At 46.6% G+C, this 18,743-nt stretch overlaps 1 protein-coding gene across 3 annotated transcripts in view; it reads left to right on the top strand.

Moving 5' to 3' along the window:
• The first annotated feature begins 42 nt into the window (after positions 1 to 42).
• Positions 43 to 18,743, top strand: part of UBAP2 (ubiquitin associated protein 2) — a 163,385-nt gene continuing 144,684 nt past the window's right edge. For 2 of the 3 annotated variants that reach the window (XM_074394978.1, XM_074394977.1), the window contains exons 1-2: positions 43 to 623; positions 8,015 to 8,107. In XM_074394978.1, coding sequence (XP_074251079.1) covers positions 8,066 to 8,107 — 42 coding nt within the window. In that variant the 5' untranslated portion in view covers positions 43 to 623; positions 8,015 to 8,065. Of the gene's footprint in view, positions 624 to 8,014; positions 8,108 to 18,743 lie in introns of those variants that run through there. The other variant, XM_074394979.1, reaches the window with a different exon arrangement.

Below are 18,743 nucleotides of genomic sequence, written 5' to 3'. Positions count from 1 at the left end.
TCGAACTCTTGACCTCAAGTAATCTGTCTGCCTCAGCCTCCAAAAGTGCTGGGATTACAGGCGCGAGCCACCACGCCCAGCCTTTTAACTTTACATTTTTGGAATGAATCCCTTTGGACAGAATCCACCTGGCTGTTTCTTGCATCACCCCGGTGACTTACACCTGTGATTTTTTTTTTCTTAGCCATACATAAGCAATATACCTGTGATTTCAGGAAAAGTGCTTATAAGCCAGAGAGGGAGCCTGAGGTTTCTCTTTTACTGGAGTCATAGATGGCCTGAAGATTTTTAGAGCTGGAAGCATGTCAAAGATTATTTATAATAAAAGCTCTTTGTTTTACAAGTGAAGGAACTAAGATCCAGAGATAGAAAGAGTCTTGCCCAAGGTCACACAGTAAATTAATAGCGGAGGCTAATAATAGCTAAAAAGTATGGAATGTGAGGCTCTGCCATAAATGCTTTCCATATTTTCACATTTAATCTCCTTTATGACTCCATGGACAAAGCATTGGTATCATCTCATTTTACAGATGAAGAAACTGAGGTCCAGAGAGATAATGTAACTTGCCTGCACCAGAGTCAGAGTTCTCCACTACTTCGCTCTCCACTTCCAGGATTATATTGTAGGTTGATGAAGCTTGATATATCCTGTAACTTTATTTTATTTATTTTTTGTTTTATTTTTTTTTCTGAGACAAGGTCTCTCTGTTGCCCAGGCTAGAATGCAGTGATGCGATCTCTGCTCACTACAACCTCTGCCTCCATGGTTCAAGCGATTGTCCTGCCTCAGCCTCCAAAGTAGCTGGGATTACAGGTGTGTACCACCATGCCCGACTAAATTTTGTATTTTTAGTAGAGATGGGGATTCGACATGTTGGCCAGGCTGGTCTTGAACTCCTGACCTCAAGTGATCTGCCTACCTCAGCCTCCCAAAGTACTAGATTACAGGTGTGAGCGACGGTGCCCAGCCATATCCTATAACTTTAAATAGGCTATTTATGCCACAGAAATCAGCAAATGCTACAGATTAGGGCTCGTTTTGTTGATTGTTGGGTTTTGTATTGCGTTGTTTTTTGTTGTTGCTGCTGTTTTTTTTTTTTTTTTTTTTTTTGAGACGGAGTTTCGCTCTTGTTGCCCAGGCTGGAGTGCAATGGCGCGATCTTGGCTCACCGCAACCTCCGCCACCTGGGTTCAGGCAATTCTCCTGCCTCAGCCTCCTGAGTAGCTGGGATTACAGGCACGCGCCACCATGCCCAGCTATTTTTTTTGTATTTTTAGTAGAGACGGGGTTTCACTATGTTGACCAAGATGGTCTCGATCTCTTGACCTTGTGATCCACCCGCCTCGGCCTCCCAAAGTGCTGGGATTACAGGCTTGAGCCACCGCGCCCGGCTATATTTACTTTTGACTATTTTCCATCTGTGGTTGATTGAATCCATGGATGAGGAACCTGTGGATGTGGAGGGCTGACTATATTCATTTTCCATTTATTTATTTATTTTTCTGCTGCTGCCCACTCCTTAGGTCATATATTAGTTATTCTTTTCTCCTCTTTAAACCATAAGAATTTATAGAGTCGGCCGGGCGCGGTGGCTCAAGCCTGTAATCCCAGCACTTTGGGAGGCTGAGGCGGGTGGATCACGAGGTCGAGAGATCGAGACCATCCTGGTCAACATGGTGAAACCCCGTCTCTACTAAAAATACAAAAAACAAGCTGGGCGTGGTGGCGCATGCCTGTAATCCCAGCTACTCAGGAGGCTGAGGCAGGAGAATTGCCTGAACCCAGGAGGTGGAGGTTGCAGTGAGCCGAGATCGCACCATTGCACTCCAGCCTGGAAAACGAGCGAAACTCCATCTCAAAAAAAAAAAAAAAAAAAAAAAAAAAAGAATTTATAGAGTCCATTCACTCAGTTCCATGAGAGACAGACCACAAGAGAATTCAGAATAAGTACAAGATGGGCTTTTCTTCTTTCTAAATAATTTATATTAATAGCCTGTTTGAATAACAAGACCCACACAAATGATGAGTTAATACAATAGAGAGTTTCAGTGTGTGAGATGGGGCTGGAGGTTAATGAGGGCTGGGATTCTCTGCAGAGGTCAGCCTGAGGAGGAAGTGAGACTTGGGTTATGAGAATGTAGGTGTTGCAGGGAGAGTGGGGGCTAGTGGCAGACCAAGGGTACAGAGTACTGAAAAATCTTAGGATGGAGGAGGAAAGGGCTCCAATAAGCAGGAAAGATGAATAAAGTGGGAGAGGAAAGCTGGAGCTCTGCTTTTGAGAAGTAGGCAGAGGAGTCATTTTGGTTGTAAAGTACACTAGGGCCAGGCATGGTGGCTCACACTTGTAATCCTAAACCCTTTGGGAGGCTGAAGTATCACTTGAGCTCAGGAGTTTGAGACCAACCTGGGCAACAAAATGAGACCCCATCTCTACTAAAAATTTTAAAATTAGCTGGGCATGGTGGGGTGCACCTGTGGCCCCAGCTACACCGGAGACTGAGGCAGAAGAATTGCATGAATCCAGAAGGTCAAGGCTGCAGTGAGCCATGTTCCCACTGCTGCACTCCAGCTTGGGCAACCGAGTGAGACCCTGACTTAGAAAAATAATAAAAGCTGGGCTCGCGCCGGGCGTGGTGGCTCAAGCCTGTAATCCCAGCACTTTGGGAGGCTGAGGCGGGTGGATCACGAGGTCGAGAGATCGAGACCATCCTGGTCAACATGGTGAAACCCCGTCTCTACTAAAAATACAGAAAACTAGCTGGGCGTGGTGGCGCATGCCTGTAATCCCAGCTACTTAGGAGGCTGAGGGAGGAGAATTGCCTGAGCCCAGGAGGCGGAGGTTGCGGTGAGCCGAGATTGCACCATTACACTCCAGCCTGGGTAACAAGAGCAAAACTCCATCTCAAAAAAAAAAAAAAAAAAAAAAAAAAAAGCTGGGCTCAGTGGCTCACGCCTGTAATTCCAGCACTTTGGGAGGCTGAGGCAGTCAGAAACCCTGTCTCACTAAAAAAAAAACAAAAACAAAAATTAGCCATGCATGGTAGTCCACGCCTTGTAGTCCCAGCTACTCAGGTGGCTGAGGCAGGAGAATCACTTGAACCCTGGAGAGCAGGCAGAGATTGCAGTGAGTTGAGATCCTGCCACTGCACTTCGGTCTGGGTAACAGAACAAGACATAGTTTCAAAAAAATAAATAGGCCAGGTGAGATGGGTCATTCCTGTAATCCCAGCATTTGGGGAGCCTAAGACGGACAGATTACCTGAGGTCAGGAGTTCGAGACCAGCCTGGCCAAATGGTGAAACCCCGTCTCTACTAAAAATACAAAAATTAGCCATGCATGATGGCACATGCCTGTAATCCCAGCTACTTGGGAGGCTGAGGCAGGAGAATTGCTTGAACCCAGGAGGCAGAGGTTGCAGTGATTTGAGATCCTGCCACTGCATTACAGCCTGGGCAACAGAGAGAGACTCTGTCTCAAAAAAAAAAAAATTTAGCCGGGCGCGGTGGCTCAAGCCTGTAATCCCAGCACTTTGGGAGGCCGAGGCGGGTGGATCACGAGGTCGAGAGATCGAGACCATCCTGGTCAACATGGTGAAACCCCGTCTCTACTAAAAATACAAAAATTACCTGGGCATGGTGGCGTGTGCCTGTAATCCCAGCTACTCAGAAGGCTGAGGCAGGAGAATTGCCTGAGCCCAGGAGGCGGAGGTTGCGGTGAGCCGAGATCGCGCCATTGCACTCCAGCCTGGGCAACAAGAGCGAAACTCCGTCTCAAAAAAAAAAAAAAAAAAAAAAAAAAAAAAAAAAAAAATTTAAATTAAATTAAAAATTAAAAACAAAGTACAGCCAACCCTCCATCTCTCTGGATTCAACCAATGGCAGATCATAAATATTGGAGCCTGGGCAACATGGCAAAACCCTGTCTCTACAAAACATACAAAAAAAAAAAATTAGCCAGTTGTGATGGAGCACGACTGTAGTCCCAGCTACTCAGGAAGCTGAGGTGGGAGGATGGCTTGAGTCTGGGGGGTTGAGGCTGCAGTCAGCAGTGATCGTAACATTGCATTCAGTCTGGGCAACAGAACAAGAACCTGACTTAAAAGAAAAAAATTGGAGGTGGGAGGAAGGCCAGGCTTCATGGTGCACACCTGTAGTCCCAGCTACTTAGAAGACTGAGGTGGGAGGATCACTTGAGCACAAGAGTTCTAGTACAGCCTGGACAACATAGCAAGACCACATCTCTAACTAAAAAAAAAAAAAAAAAAAAAAAAAAAGAATAGTTGTGTCTGTACTGAAAATACAGTTTTTAAAAACTTGTTATTCCCTAAACAATACAACTATTCACACAGTATTTACAAAAGTATTAAGTATTATAAAGAATCTAAAGATGATTTAACGTATATGCACTGGGACACAGTGGCTCACGCCTGTAATTCCAGCATTTTGGGAGGCAGAGGCAGGCAGATCACCTGAGCTCAGGAGTTTGACACCAGCCTGGGCAACACAGTGAAACCCCTCGCCTACTAAAAATACAAAAAATTGGCTGGGCGCCATGGCTCATGCCTGTAATCCCAGCACTTTGGGAGGCCAAGGTGGGTGGATCACGAGGTCAGGAGTTCAAGACCAGCCTGACAAATATGGTGAAACTGCCGTCTCTACTAAAACTACAAAAATTAGTTGGGTGTGGTGGTGCCTGCCTTTAATCCCAGCTACTCGGAGGCTGAGGCAGGAGAATCACTTGAACCCGGGAGGCAGAGGTGCAGTGAGCCGAGATTGCACCACTACACTCCAGCCTGGTGACAGAGTAAAGACTCCCATCTTATTAAAAAAAAAAAAATAAAGACCTATTGGATTAGTTGAATTAGGGTCCACCCCAATGATCTAATTTAACCTTAACTACCTCAATTAGCTCTTTAAACGTCTTAGCTCCGAATACAGTCACATACCGTAGTATTTCAACATATGAATTGTGGGGTGGGGGACCATAATTCAGTCCATAACAACACCCTAGAAATTGGGTCTTCCCTGATAAGCTATTATATTCATATACGATGGATTTCTCTCTAAAAACATACAACCTTCAATAGCCATAAATATTTGCTTAAACATTATTTAAATAATAAAAGTAAGACCTGAATACCTTTTTTTTTTTTTGAGACGGAGTTTCGCTCTTGTTACCCAGGCTGGAGTGCAATGGCGCGATCTCGGCTCACCGCAACCTCCGCCTCCTGGGTTCAGGCAATTCTCCTGCCTCAGCCTCCTGAGTAGCTGGGATTATAGGCACGCGCCACCATGCCCAGCTAATTTTTTGTATTTTTAGTAGAGACGGGGTTTCACCATGTTGACCAGGTTGGTCTCGATCTCTCGACCTTGTGATCCACCTGCCTCGGCCTCCCAAAGTGCTGGGATTACAGGCTTGAGCCACCGCGCCCGGCCTGAATACCTTTTTTAAATTTTTGAGATGGACGCTGTGTCGCGCATACTGGAATGCAGTGGCGCGATCTCGGCTTACTGCAACTTCCGCCTCCTGGGTTCAAGTGATTCTTCTGCCTCAGCCTCCCAAGTAGCTGAGCCTAAGACCTGACTATTAAAAGCGATTTGAAATTACAGAGAAGTGAAAATGTTATCTAAATTGCCATTTGCTAAACATAGCCCATATTACTATTCTTTTGATGTGTCTTTATAGCCTTTCTTATACATTGTGTTCTTACATAGTTATATTTACTCACAGATTTGGTTTTGGCTTTATACCTAAAAGTACATAGCAAGCATTTTCCCATGTCCTGGAATGTTTTTTGAAAATGTTATTTATTTATTTATTTATTTATTTATTTTGAGACGGAGTTTCGCTGTTACCCAGGCTGGAGTGCAATGGCGCGATCTCGGCTCACTGCAACCTCCGCTTCCTGGGTTCAGGCAATTCTCCTGCCTCAGCCTCCTGAGTAGCTGGGATTACAGGCACGCACCACCATGCCCAGCTAATTTTTTGTATTTTTAGTAGAGACAGGGTTTCACCGTGTTGACCAGGATGGTCTCGATCTCCTGACCTCGTGATCCACCCACCTCAGCCTCCCAAAGTGCTGGGATTACAGGCTTGAGCCACCGTGCCCGGCTTATTTATTTATTTTTAAATATTAAGATGGGGTTTCACCATGTTGGACAGACTGGTCTTGAACTCCCGACCTCAGGTGATCTGCCCGCCTTGGCCTCCAAAGTGTTTGGATTACAGGTGTGAGCGAGCACGCCCGGTGAAAATGTTATTTTATTTATTTTTTTTTTTGAGACAGAGTTTTGCTCTTGTTACCCAGGCTGGAGTGCAATGGTGCGATCTCGGCTCATCGCAACCTCCGCCTCCTGGGTTCAGGCAATTCTCCTGCCTCAGCCTCCTGAGTAGCTGGGATTACAGGCACACGCCACCATGCCCAGCTAATTTTTTGTATTTTTAGTAGAGACGGGGTTTCACTATGTTGACCGGGATGGTCTCGATCTCTTGACCTCGTGATCCACCCGCGTCGGCCTCCCAAAGTGCTGGGATTACAGGCTTGAGCCACCGCGCCCGGCGAAAATGTTATTTATAATGCCTGCATAATATGATCTATCATGAATACCATAATTTACTTAACCATCCCTCTACAGTCAGATATGTCAGATGCTTCCAGTATTTGCAGTTATAAATAAACCTGACATAAATGTTTTCTCTGCATAACAACTTTTCCATTTTAAAAATTATTTCCTGTCTGGGCATGGTGGCTCACACCTGTAATCCCAGCACTTTGGGAAGCCAAGGTGGACGGATTGCCTGAAGTCAGGAGTTCAAGACCAGTCTGGCCCAGAGGGTGAAACCCCGTCTCAAAAAAAGAAGTTAAAATTATTTCTTTAGGGCAGAGTATACGAATGGATTTCAATGCTTTAATATGTTATGACTTTTTGTTTTCTAAAACGTTTATGACAATTTGTAGTCCTATTACCCAAATAAGAGAATGCTTTTTTTTTTTTTTCAGAGTTTCACTCTTTTTTTTTTTTTTTTTTTTTTTTTTTGAGACAGAGTTTCACTCTCCTTACCCAGGCTGGAGTGCAATGGCGCGATCTCGGCTCACCGCAACCTCCGCCTCCTGGGCTCAGGCAATTCTCCTGCCTCAGCCTCCTGAGTAGCTGGGATTACAGGCACGTGCCACCATGCCCAGCTAATTTTTTGCACTTTTAGTAGAGACGGGGTTTCACCATGTTGACCAGGATGGTCTCGATCTCTTGACCTCGTGATCCACCCGCCTCGGCCTCCCAAAGTGCTGGGATTACAGGCTTGAGCCACCGCGCCCGGCGCCAGAGTTTCACTCTTATCACCCAAGGCTGGAGTGCAATGGTGCTATCTTGATTCACTGCAACTCTGCCTCCCAGGTTCAAGCGATTCTCCTGCCTTCGCCTCCCGAGTAGCTGGGATTACAGGCATGAACCACCATGCCTGGCTAATTGTATTTTTAGTAGAGATGGTGTTTCACCATATTAGTTAGGCTGATCTTGAACTCCTGAACCCAGCTGATCCACCCACCTCAGCCTCCCAAAGTGCTGGGATTACAGGAGTGAGCCACCATGCCCAGCCTAAACTTTTATTCCAAAGCCAGTGCTCTTTCTACTAAGCCAAGCTGCCACTCTATAGAAAATTGTTGATTTTTCTTTTTGAGACAAGGTGTCACTCTGTCATCCAGGCTGGAATGCAGTGGTGGGATCAGGGCTCACTGTATCCTGGACCACCTCCTGGCCTCAGGTGATTCTTCTCACTTCAGCCTGCCAAGTAGCTTGGACTACAGGTGCATGCCAACACGCCTGGCTAATTTTTTTTTTCTTGAGACAAAGTCTTGCTCTGTTACCAAGCTGGAGCGCAGTGGCACAATCATGGCTCACTGCAACCTCTGCTGCCTGGGTTCAAGCAATTCCCCTGCTTTAGCCTCCCTAGTAGCTGGGACTACTGGCACGCACCACCACACACAGCTAATTTTTTTTTTTTTTTAATTTTAGTAGAGACGGGTTTCACCATGTTGGCCAGGATGGTCTCCATCTCCTGATCTCATGATCCGCCTACCTCGGCCTCCTAAAGTGCTGGGATTACAGGTATGAGCCAGCTCGCCTGGCCAGATCTATTGTTTACCTTTTAATTTTGTTTTTTTAAATGTTACATAGAGGACTAGGCATGGTGGCTCAAGCCTGTAGTCCCAGTGCTTTGGGAGACCAAGGCAGGAGGATCATTTGGGGCCAGGAGTTCAAGACTAGGCTGGGCAACATCGAAAGACCCCATCTCTACAAACAGTAAATTTAATTAGATTTAAAAATTAACCAGGTGTGGGAGGCTGAAGCAAGGGAATTGCTTGAACCTAGGTGCAAGCAGAGGTTGGCGGAGGTTGCAGTGAGCCAAGATTTCGCCACTGCACTCCAGCTTGGTAACAGAGCAAGACTTTGTCTCAAAAAAAAAAAAAAAAAAAAAAAAAAATTAACCAGGTATGTTGGCATGCACCTGTAGTCCTAGCTACTTGGGAGGCTGAGCTGAGAAAATCACCTGAGCCCAGGAGGTCCAGGATGCAGTGAGTCCTGATCCCACCACTGCATTCCAGCCTGGGTGACAAAGTGACACCTTGTCTCAAAAAAAAAAAAAAAAAAAAAAAAAAAAATCGACAATTTTCTATAGAGTGGCAGCTTGGCTTAGTAGAAAGAGCACTGGCTTTGGAATAAAAGTTTAGGCTGGGCATGGTGGCTCACTCTTGTAATCCCAGCACTTTGGGAGGCTGAGGTAGGTGGATCAGCTGAGTTCAGGAGTTCAAGACCAGCCTGACCAATATGGTGAAACACTGTCTCTACTAAAAATACCAAAATTAGCCAGGCGTGGTGGCAGGTGCCTGTAGTCCCCACTACTTGGGAGGCTGAGACAGGAGTATTGTTTGAATGTGGGAGGCAGAGGTTACAATAAGCCGAGATCACATCATTGCACTCCAGCCTGGGCTAGAGCAAGACTCCTTCTCCAAAAAAAAAAAAAAGTTGCCGGGTGCAGTGGTGTGTGCCTGTAGTTCCACCTACTCGGGAGGCTGAGGTGGGAGGATCACTTGAGCCCAGGACTTCTGGACTACAGTGCGCTATGCCAATCAGGTGTCCACACTAAGTTTGGCATCAATATGGTGACTTCCAGGGAGTGGGGGACCACCAGGTGGCTTAAGGAGGGGTGAACTGGACCAGGTTGGAAATGGAGCAGGTCAAAACTCCTGTTCTGATCAGTAGTAGGATCGCGCCTGTGAATAGCCACTGCACTCCAGGCTGGGCAACATAGCGAGACCCCCGTCTCTAAAAAAAAAAAAAAATGTTAGCCGGGCGCAGTGGCTCAAGCCTGTAATCCCAGCACTTTGGGAGGCTGAGGCGGGTGGATCACGAGGTCAAGAGATCGAGACCATCCTGGTCAACATGGTGAAACCCCGTCTCTACTAAAAAATACAAAAAATGCCAGGCGCAGTGGCTCACGCCTGTAATCCCAGCACTTTGGGAGGCCGAGGTAGGTGGATCACGAGGTCAAGAGATCGAGACCATCCTGGTCAACATAGTGAAACCCCGTCTCTACTAAAAATGCAAAAAGTTAGCTGGGCATGGTGGTGCGTGCCTGTAATCCCAGTTACGTGGGAGGCTGAGGCAGGAGAATTGCCTGAACCCAGGAGGCGGAGGTTGCGGTGAGCCGAGATCGCGCCATTGCACTCCAGCCTGGGTAACAAGAGCGAAACTCCGTCTCAAAAAAAAAAAAGAAAAAAAAATACAAAAAATTAGCTGGGCATGGTGGCGCATGCCTGTAATCCCAGCTACTCAGGAGGCTGAGGCAGGAGAATTGCCTGAACCCAGGAGGCGGAGGATGCAGTGAGCTGAGATCGTGCCATTGCACTCCAGCCTGGGTAACAAGAGCGAAACTCCGTCTCACCAAAAAAAAAAAAAAAAAAAAAAAAAAAAATGTTTAGAATCCTGGGTCACCTATTTAATGTGTCCTCCACTCTCTGTTCTGTAAAATCAGACTAATTACCTTGAATATTTATAATTGAGATAAAGATAAAAAGAACTGTGCCGACAGACAACAAATGTTACGTTTCCCCTATTACCTTAAGCCACTTGGTATATGAAAGTTGTCAGAATCAAAATCGAGTCACTTGTGTCAAAATGACAACAGGCCAGGCTTGGTAGCTCACACCTATAATCCCAGCACTTTGGGAACCCAAGGCTGGTGGATCAGGAGGTCAGGAGTTCAAGACCAGCCTGACCAATATGGTAGAACCCCCGTCTCTACTAAAAATACAAAAACTAGGGCTGGGCGCGGTGGCTCAAGCCTGTAATCCCAGCACTTTGGGAGGCCGAGGCGGGTGGATCACGAGGTCAAGAGATTGAGAACATCCTGGTCAACATGGTGAAACCTCATCTCTACTAAAAATACAAAAAATTAGCTGGGCATGGTGGCGCGTGCCTGTAATCCCAGCTACTCAGGAGGCTGAGGCAGGAGAATTGCCTGAACCCAGGAAGCAGAGGCTGCGGTGAGCCGAGATCGCGCCATTGCACTCCAGCCTGGGTAACAAGAGCGAAACTCCATCTCAAAAAAAAAAAAAAAAAAAAAACAACACAACAAAACTACCTGGACAGACCGTCCTGGTCAACATGGTGAAACCCCGTCTCTACTAAAATTACAAAGAATGAACTGGGCATGGTGGCGCGTGCCTGTAGTCCCAGCTACTAGGGAGGCTGAGGCAGGAGAATTGCTTGAACCCAGGAGGCGGAGGTTGCGGTGAGCCGAGATCGCGCCATTGCCTGGGTAACAAGAGCGAAACTCCATCTCAAAAAAAAAAAAAAAAAAAAACCTACCTGGACATGATGGCATGTGCTTGTAATCTCAGCTACTCCAGAGTAGCTGAGGCAGAGGTTGCAGTGAGCTGAGGTTGCCTCACTGCACTCCAGTCTGGGAGACAGAGTGAGACTCTATCTCAAAACAACCACCACAACAAGAAAAATCTCTGATAAATAGTGCTGAGGAAGACCATGAAGAGAGGATTCTCATACATAAATGCCTGAATACAAAAGCTGTCACAAAAGACTGCCAAACTGCAACCTTGGACAATGGCCATCACAATCTTACATAAAAAAATACTTCTACAAAGGATATTTGCTCAACAACTGCCTACCCAACCTCAAACTAGCATTATCCTTGTTATTAACCCTTGGATTAATAGCCAAAGATAATTATCTCAAAACACTTGTACAATCCTTGTCATGTCTCCTTTGAAAATTTTGTCCTCTTAGGGCGGGTGCGGTGGCTTACACCTGTAATCCCAGCACTTTGGGAGGCCGAGGCGGGTGGATCACGAGGTCAGGAAATCGAGACCATCCTGGTCAACATGGTGAAACCCCGTCTCTACTAAAAATACAAAAAAATTAGCTGGGCATGGTGGTGCGTGCCTGTAATCCCAGCTACTCAGGAGGCTGAGGCAGGAGAATTGCCTGAACCCAGGAGGCGGAGGTTGCGGTGAGCCAAGATCGCGCCATTGCACTCCAGCCTGGGTAACGAGCGAAACTCCGTCTCAAAAAAAAAAAAAAAAAAAAAAAAAGAAGAGATCGAGACCATCCTGGTCAACATGGTGAAATCCCGTCTCTACTGAAAATACAAAAAATTAGCTGGGCATGGTGGCGCGTGCCTGTAATCCCAGCTACTCAGGAGGCTGAGGCAGGAGAATTGCCTTAACCCAGGAGGTGGAGATTGTGGTGAGCCGAGATCGCGCCATTGCACTCCAGCCTGGGTAATGAGCGAAACTGCATCTCAAAAAGAAAAAAAAGAAAAAAAGAAAATTTTGTCCTCTTTTCCTTTCCTGAATACACACATAGTTTACTATGGTATATGAATTCCCGTTGCAATGCCTTATTTCTGAATAAATACCATTTTCTTTAGAGAGCCTCTCTCTGTTATTTAGGTTAACAGTTACATGGAGTGCAGTGTGGTTCTAAATCTTTTTCCCCACATTGCTAATGAATTGTCTCCTTATGTTTAGCTGTTCCTGGCAGGGGAAGAGGAAGAGTCTGTGTTCTTAGGAATGGAAAGCAAGCACACTCCTCTCATGGCGGTGGATATTTGTGAAGTCTAGCTTAACCTCTGATTAATTTTTGCATCACTTTTTTTTTTTGAGATGGAGTTTCTCTCTTTTTGCCCAGGCTGGAGTGCAGTGGCAGGATCTCAGCTCACTGCAACCTCCACCTCCCAGGTTCATCGATTCTCCTGCCTCAGCCTCCTGAGTAGCTGGGATTACAGGTATGCGCCACCATGCCCAGCTAATTTTTTGCATTTTTAGTAGAGACGGGGTTTCACTATGTTGACTAGGATGGTCTTGATCTCTTGACTTCGTGATCCACCCACCTTGGCATCCCAAAGTTCTGGGATTACAGGCTTGAGCCACTGCGCCTGGCGGTCTATTTTCATTTTTATTTAGAGATGAGGTCTTGGTATGTTGCCAAGGTTGAACTTGTTACTGAATTAAACTAGGATATTTGCCTGGTGCAATAAAACAAACATGTATATTGAGGTTTTATTGTCAGAGAAAGGAGGGCATATATTTGTAGAGCACCAAGTAAGAAGAATCAGGCAGCTCATGCTTAAAATGTGACCTCCCAAATGGCTTATAAGAAAAGATTTGTTTTTATTGAGACAGTGTCTTGCTCTGTTGCCCAGGCTGGAGTGCAGTGGTGTAATTATGGCTCACTGTAGCCTTGACCTCCCAGGCTCAACTGATCCTCCCACCTCAGCCCCCTCGAGTAGCTTGTACTACTGGTGTGTACCAACAGCGTCAGCTAATTTTTGCATTTTATTTCTTTGTAGACATGAGATTTTGCCACGTAGCCCAGGCTGGTCTCAAACTCTTGGACTCAAGCAATCTGCTTGGCCTCCAAAAATTATGGGATTATAGGTGTGAGCCACCATGCCTGGCCATAGCAAAGAGTTTTTTTGGTTTTGTTTTTTGAGATGGAGTCTCGCTTTGTTAACAAGGCTGCAGTGTGGTGGCACAATCTTGGCTCACTGCAACCTCTGCCTCCAGGTTGAAATAATTCTTGTGCCTCAGCCTCCCAAGGACCTGGGACTACCAGGCGTGTACCACCATATCTGGCTAGTTTTTTTATTTTTTTGAGACAGAGTCTTGTTCTGTCACCACCCGGGCTGGAGTACAGTGGCACAATCTTGGCTCACTGCAACCTCTGCCTCCTGGGTTCAAGCAGTTCTGCCTCAGCCTCCTGAGTAGCTGGGATTAAAAGTGTGTGCCACCATGCCTGGCTAATTTTTTTATTTTTAGTAGAAATGGGTTTTCCCCATGTTGGTCAGGCTGGTCTTGAACTCCTGACTTCATGATCTGCCTGTCTCAGCCTCCCAAAGTGCTGGGATTACAGGCAGGAGCTGCCACATCTGGCCCTTTTTTTTTTCTTTTGAGACAGAGTTTCGATCTTGTCGCCCAGGCTGAAGTGCAGTGGCGTGATCTCAGTTCACTGCAACCTCTGCTGGTTCAAGCAGTTCTCCTGCCTCAGCCTCCTGAGTAGCTGGGAATACAAGTGTGTGCAACCATGCCCAGATAATTTTTGTATTTTTAGTAGAGACAGGGTTTTGCCATATTGGCCAGGATGGTCTTGATCACCTGACCTTGTGATCCCCCACCTCAGCCTCCAAAAGTGCTGGGATTACAGGGGTGAATCACTGCGCCCAGCCCTTTATTTTTGAGATGGAATCCTGCTCTGTTGCCCAGGCTGGAGTACAGTGGCTGGATCTTGGCTCACTGCAACCTCCACCTCCCAGGTTCAAGCAATTCTCCCACCTCAGCCTCCTGAGTAGTTGGGATTACAGGTGCACGCCACCAAGCCTAGCCAATTTTTGTATTTTTTTTTTTTTTTTTTTTGAGATGGAGTTTCGCTCTTGTTACCCAGGCTGGAGTGCAATGGCGCGATCTCGGCTCACCGCAACCTCCGCTTCCTGGGTTCAGGCAATTCTCCTGCCTCAGCCTCCTGAGTAGCTGGGATTACAGGCACGCGCCACCATGCCCAGCTAATTTTTTGTATTTTTAGTAGAGACGGGGTTTCACCATGTTGACCAGGATGGTCTCGATCTCTTGACCTCGTGATCCACCCACCTCAGCCTCCCAAAGTGCTGGGATTACAGGCTTGAGCCACCGCACCCGGCTAATTTTTGTATTTTTTAAGTAGATTAGTAGAGACAGGGTTTCACCATGTTGGCCAGGCTGGTCTCAAACTCCTGACCTTGTCCCAAAAGTGCTGGGATTATAGGCGTGCTCCACCGCGCCTGGCCTAATTTTTCATTTCTAATAGAGACAGGGTTTTGCCATGTTGGCCAGGCTAGTACTTAACTCCTGACCTCAGGTGATCCACCCACCTTGGCCTCCCAAAGTGCTGGGTTTACAGGTTTTCTTTCTTTCTTTGTTTTTTGACAGTGTCTTGCTCTGTTGCCCAGGCTGGAGTGCAGTGGTATGATCTTGGCTCATGGAACCTCTACCTTTCCGGTTCTAGTGATTTTTGTGCCTCAGCCACCTGTATAGCTGAGTCTATAGGTGTGTGCCACCACTCTCGGCTAATTTTTGTATTTTTTTTTTTTTTTTTGAGACGGAGTTTCACCCTTGTTACCCAGGCTGGAGTGCAATGGCGCGATCTCGGCTCACCACAACCTCCGCCTCCTGGGTCCAGGCAATTCTCCTTCCTCAGCCTCCTGAGTAGCTGGGATTATAGGCACACGCCACCATGTCCAGCTCATTTTTCTATTTTTAGTAGAGACGGGGTTTCACCATGTTGACCAGGATGGTCTTGATCTCTTGACCGTGTGTGATCCACACGCCTCGGCCTCCCAAAGTGCTGGGATTACAGGCTTGAGCCACCGTGCCTGGCCCTGATTTTTGTATTTTTTAGTAGAGATGGGGTTTTGCTGTATTGGCGAGGCTGGTCTTGAACTCCTGGGCTCAAGGGATCCTCCTATCTTGGCCTCCCAAAGTGCTGGGGTTATAAGCATGAACCACTTTGTCTAGCCTAAGCAATGGTTTTTAACCCTTTCCTGGTTTAGAAAAAAAAAAAGTGCAGCTCACTACTAGTGCTCATTTAATTTTTTCATATAAAGGTGCTCATTGAGGCTGAAGCAAATCTGGCTGGTTTTCAATGTGAGCATAAAGTATAAAAACTGTTCTGGCTGGGTGAGGTGGCTCACGCTTGTAATCCAAGCACTCTGGAGGCCAAGGCGGGCGGATCACCTGAGGTCGGGAGTTCAAGACCAGCCTGACCAACATGGTGAAACCCTGTCTTTAAAAAAACCAACCGGCCAGGCGCGGTGGCTCAAGCTTGTAATCCCAGCACTTTGGGAGGCCGAGGCGGGTGGATCACGAGGTCGAGAGATCGAGACCAACCTGGTCAACATGGTGAAACCCCGTCTCTACTAAAAATACAAAAAATTAGCTGGGCATGGTGGCGCGTGCCTGTAATCCCAGCTACTCAGGAGGCTGAGGCAGGAGAATTGCCTGAACCCAGGAGGCGGAGGTTGCAGTAAGCCGAGATCGCGCCATTGCACTCCAGCCTGGGTAACAAGAGCGAAACTCCGTCTCAAAAAAAAAAAAAAAACCAACCAACCAACCAATTAACCAACAACAACAAAAAGCTATTCTTAGAGTTAGTTCTAAACAGACCTAACATCAGGATCATCTGAATCATCAGAATTTTCTATTTTCGAAAAATTGGATTCAAGAAATGAATCTTCGGCCAACAACTCTTTGAGAATAATGTTAAAATCACGTGTAGGAATGCTATGTTTTCTAGGATTTGACATTATCAGTGATCTAGAATTACTAAATTTTGTAAATGGAAATACCACTCCCAAAAACAGAATGTTATAAATAGAACGATGTCTTTTGTTTCCAAAGTCAATATACTAGAGCAATTCGAAATCCTCTATCCTTGGCCTCCCAAAGTGCTGAGTTTACAGGTGTGAATTCAGTCTAGAATTTTTTTTTTTTTTTTTTTTTTTTTTTTTTTTTTTTTTTTGAGATGGAGTTTCACTCTTGTTACCCAGGCTGGAGTGCAATGGCGCGATCTCGGCTCACCGCAACCTCCGCCTCAGCCTCCTGAGTAGCTGGGATTACAGGCACGTGCCACCATGCCCAGCTAATTTTTTTGTATTTTTAGTAGAGACGGGTTTCACCATGTTGACCAGGATGGTCTCGATCTCTTGACCTTGTGATCCACCTGCCTCAGCCTCCCAAAGTGCTGGGACTACAGGCTTGAGCCACTGCGCCTGGCCAGTCTAGAATTTTTATTTTTATGCTTGGGAGGCCTGACAGGATTTTAAGAAGGATCCCTGCTCCATTTCAGACTCAACTCCTGGGTTCAAGTGATCCTCTTGCCTCAGCCTCCCTAGTGGATTGGATTTAGGGAATCTTTTTGGCTTTTCCAAAAAGGCCTCACGCAGTGACATTATGATTACTTCTTTTGGTCTCTACATTCAAAGTTTAGCATCTCAGCCTGGGCATGGTGGCTCACGCCTGTAATCCCAGCATTTTAGGAGGCTGAGGTGAGCAGATCATCTGAGGTCAGGAGTTCGAGACCAGCCTGACCAACATGGTGAAATCCCATGTCTACAAAAAATACAAAAATAAGCTTGGCATGCTGGCATGCGCCTGTAATCCCAGCTACTCAAGAAGCTGAGGGAGAATTGCTTGAATCTGGGAGGCAGAGGTTGCAGTGAGCTGAGATCGCACCACAATCCCAAACCTCCTTCCCACCCCTCAGAGCTAGCCACTGTTACCAACTTTGTATATATCCTTTCAGAATCCTTTTCTCCTGATCTGTCCATTAAGACTCTCAAGGGTGTTTTTTTTTTTTTTTTTTTTTTTTTTTTTTTTTTTTTTTGAGACAGAGTTTCGCTCTTGTTACCCAGGCTGGAGTGCAATGGCGCGATCTCGGCTCACCGCAACCTCCGCCTCCTGGGTTCAGGCAATTCTCCTGCCTCAGCCTCCTGAGTAGCTGGGATTACAGGCACGTGCCACCATGCCCAGCTAATTTTTTGTATTTTTAGTAGAGACGGGGTTTCACTATGTTGACTAGGATGGTCTCGATCTCTGGACGTCATGATCCACCCGCCTTGGCCTCCCAAAGTGCTGGGATTACAGGCTTGAGCCACCGCGCCCGGCTAAGGGTGGTGTTTATCTTTGACGCTCTCACACATTTCTATAAAGCAGCGGGACAAAGAAGAGGAAGTTGAACAGTCAAGACACAATCTGGGCTCACTGTCAAAAGGGTTGAGAAAAGATACACCTACTCACGAATGGTGATGATGATAAATTCTCTGCCTCACAGGTTTGAGCCATTCTCCTGCCTCAGCTTCCTGAGTAGCTGGGATTACGGCTACTCACCACCACCACACCTGGCTAATATTTTGTAGTTTTTTTTTTTTTTTTTTTTTTGAGACGGAGTTTCGCTCTTGTTACCCAGGCTGGAGTGCAATGGCGCGATCTCGGCTCACCGCAACCTCCGCCTCCTGGGCTCAGGCAATTCTCCTGCCTCAGCCTCCTGAGTAGCTGGGATTACAGGCACGCGCCACCACACCCAGCTAGTTTTTTGTAGTTTTTAGTAGAGATGGGTTTTCACCATGTTGACCAGGCTGGTCAGGGACTCCTGACCTCAGGTGATCTGCCTGCATCGCCTCCCAGAATGCTAGGATTACAGGCAGGAGACACCATGCTGGCCAATTCCATTTGTTAAAGGCACAGCCTGAGCATTCTTTAATTCAAATCAGGCGTCCCCAAACTATTGCCCGCGGGCCGCATGCGGCCCCCTGAGGCCATTTATCTGGCTCCCCTCCTCCCCCCCCCCCCCCCCGCACTTCAGGAAGGGACACCTCTTTCATTGGTGGTCAGTGAGAGGAGCACAGTATGTGGCGGCCCTCCAACGGTCTGAGGGACAGTGAACTGGCCCCCTGTGTAAAAAGTTTGGGGACGCCTGATTCAGATGATTAACAAAGGCTTTCCTTGAATGAGGCAGGACTGTTAAGATTTCAATTGTTTTGGCCAGGTGTGATGGCTCAGGCCTGTAATCCCAGCACTTTGGGAGGCAGAGGTGGTCAGATCACCTGAGGTCGGGAGTTCGAGACTGACCTGACCAACATGGAGAAACCCCCATCTCTACTAAAAATACAAAAAATCAGCTGGGTGTGGTGGCACATGCCAGTAAGCCCAGCTACTCTGGAGGCTGAGGCAGGAGAATTGCTTGAACCCTGGAGGCAGAGGTTGTGGTGAGCCGAGATCGCCATTGCACTCTGGCCCGGGCAACAAGAGTGAAACTCTATTTTTTTCAATTGTTTTACTTCATAACTAGCATATTAGTAATTAGCATAGTACCCTGTACAAAGTTCAGGGTAAGCTAATTTCCCCTTCTACCTTACTTAGACCTGTTGGGCCCAATGAGTAAAATGTGAAAATGATTACTGATACTTATTAAGGGTTTATTATGTGCTGAGCAAGCATTTTACATAATCTTATTTAATTTTCACAAGCTGGTGAAGTGGTGCTATCACAGAGGAAGGCTCCAACTGAGGTAATGCCTGTGGGGACTGCAAAGTCCTTGAATTTAACTAGCTTGGGATAAAACAGGCCAGAGCTTGTTAACAAGGGCACGCAGCTACTCCTAAACCCTTGACCAGTCCTCTACTATGGGGTATATT

Source organism: Saimiri boliviensis, chromosome 2 (genome assembly GCF_048565385.1).
Source record: "Saimiri boliviensis isolate mSaiBol1 chromosome 2, mSaiBol1.pri, whole genome shotgun sequence".
In the NCBI taxonomy this organism is placed as follows: Eukaryota; Metazoa; Chordata; class Mammalia; order Primates; family Cebidae; genus Saimiri; species Saimiri boliviensis.
This window is presented reverse-complemented; position numbering and strand designations above follow the sequence as displayed.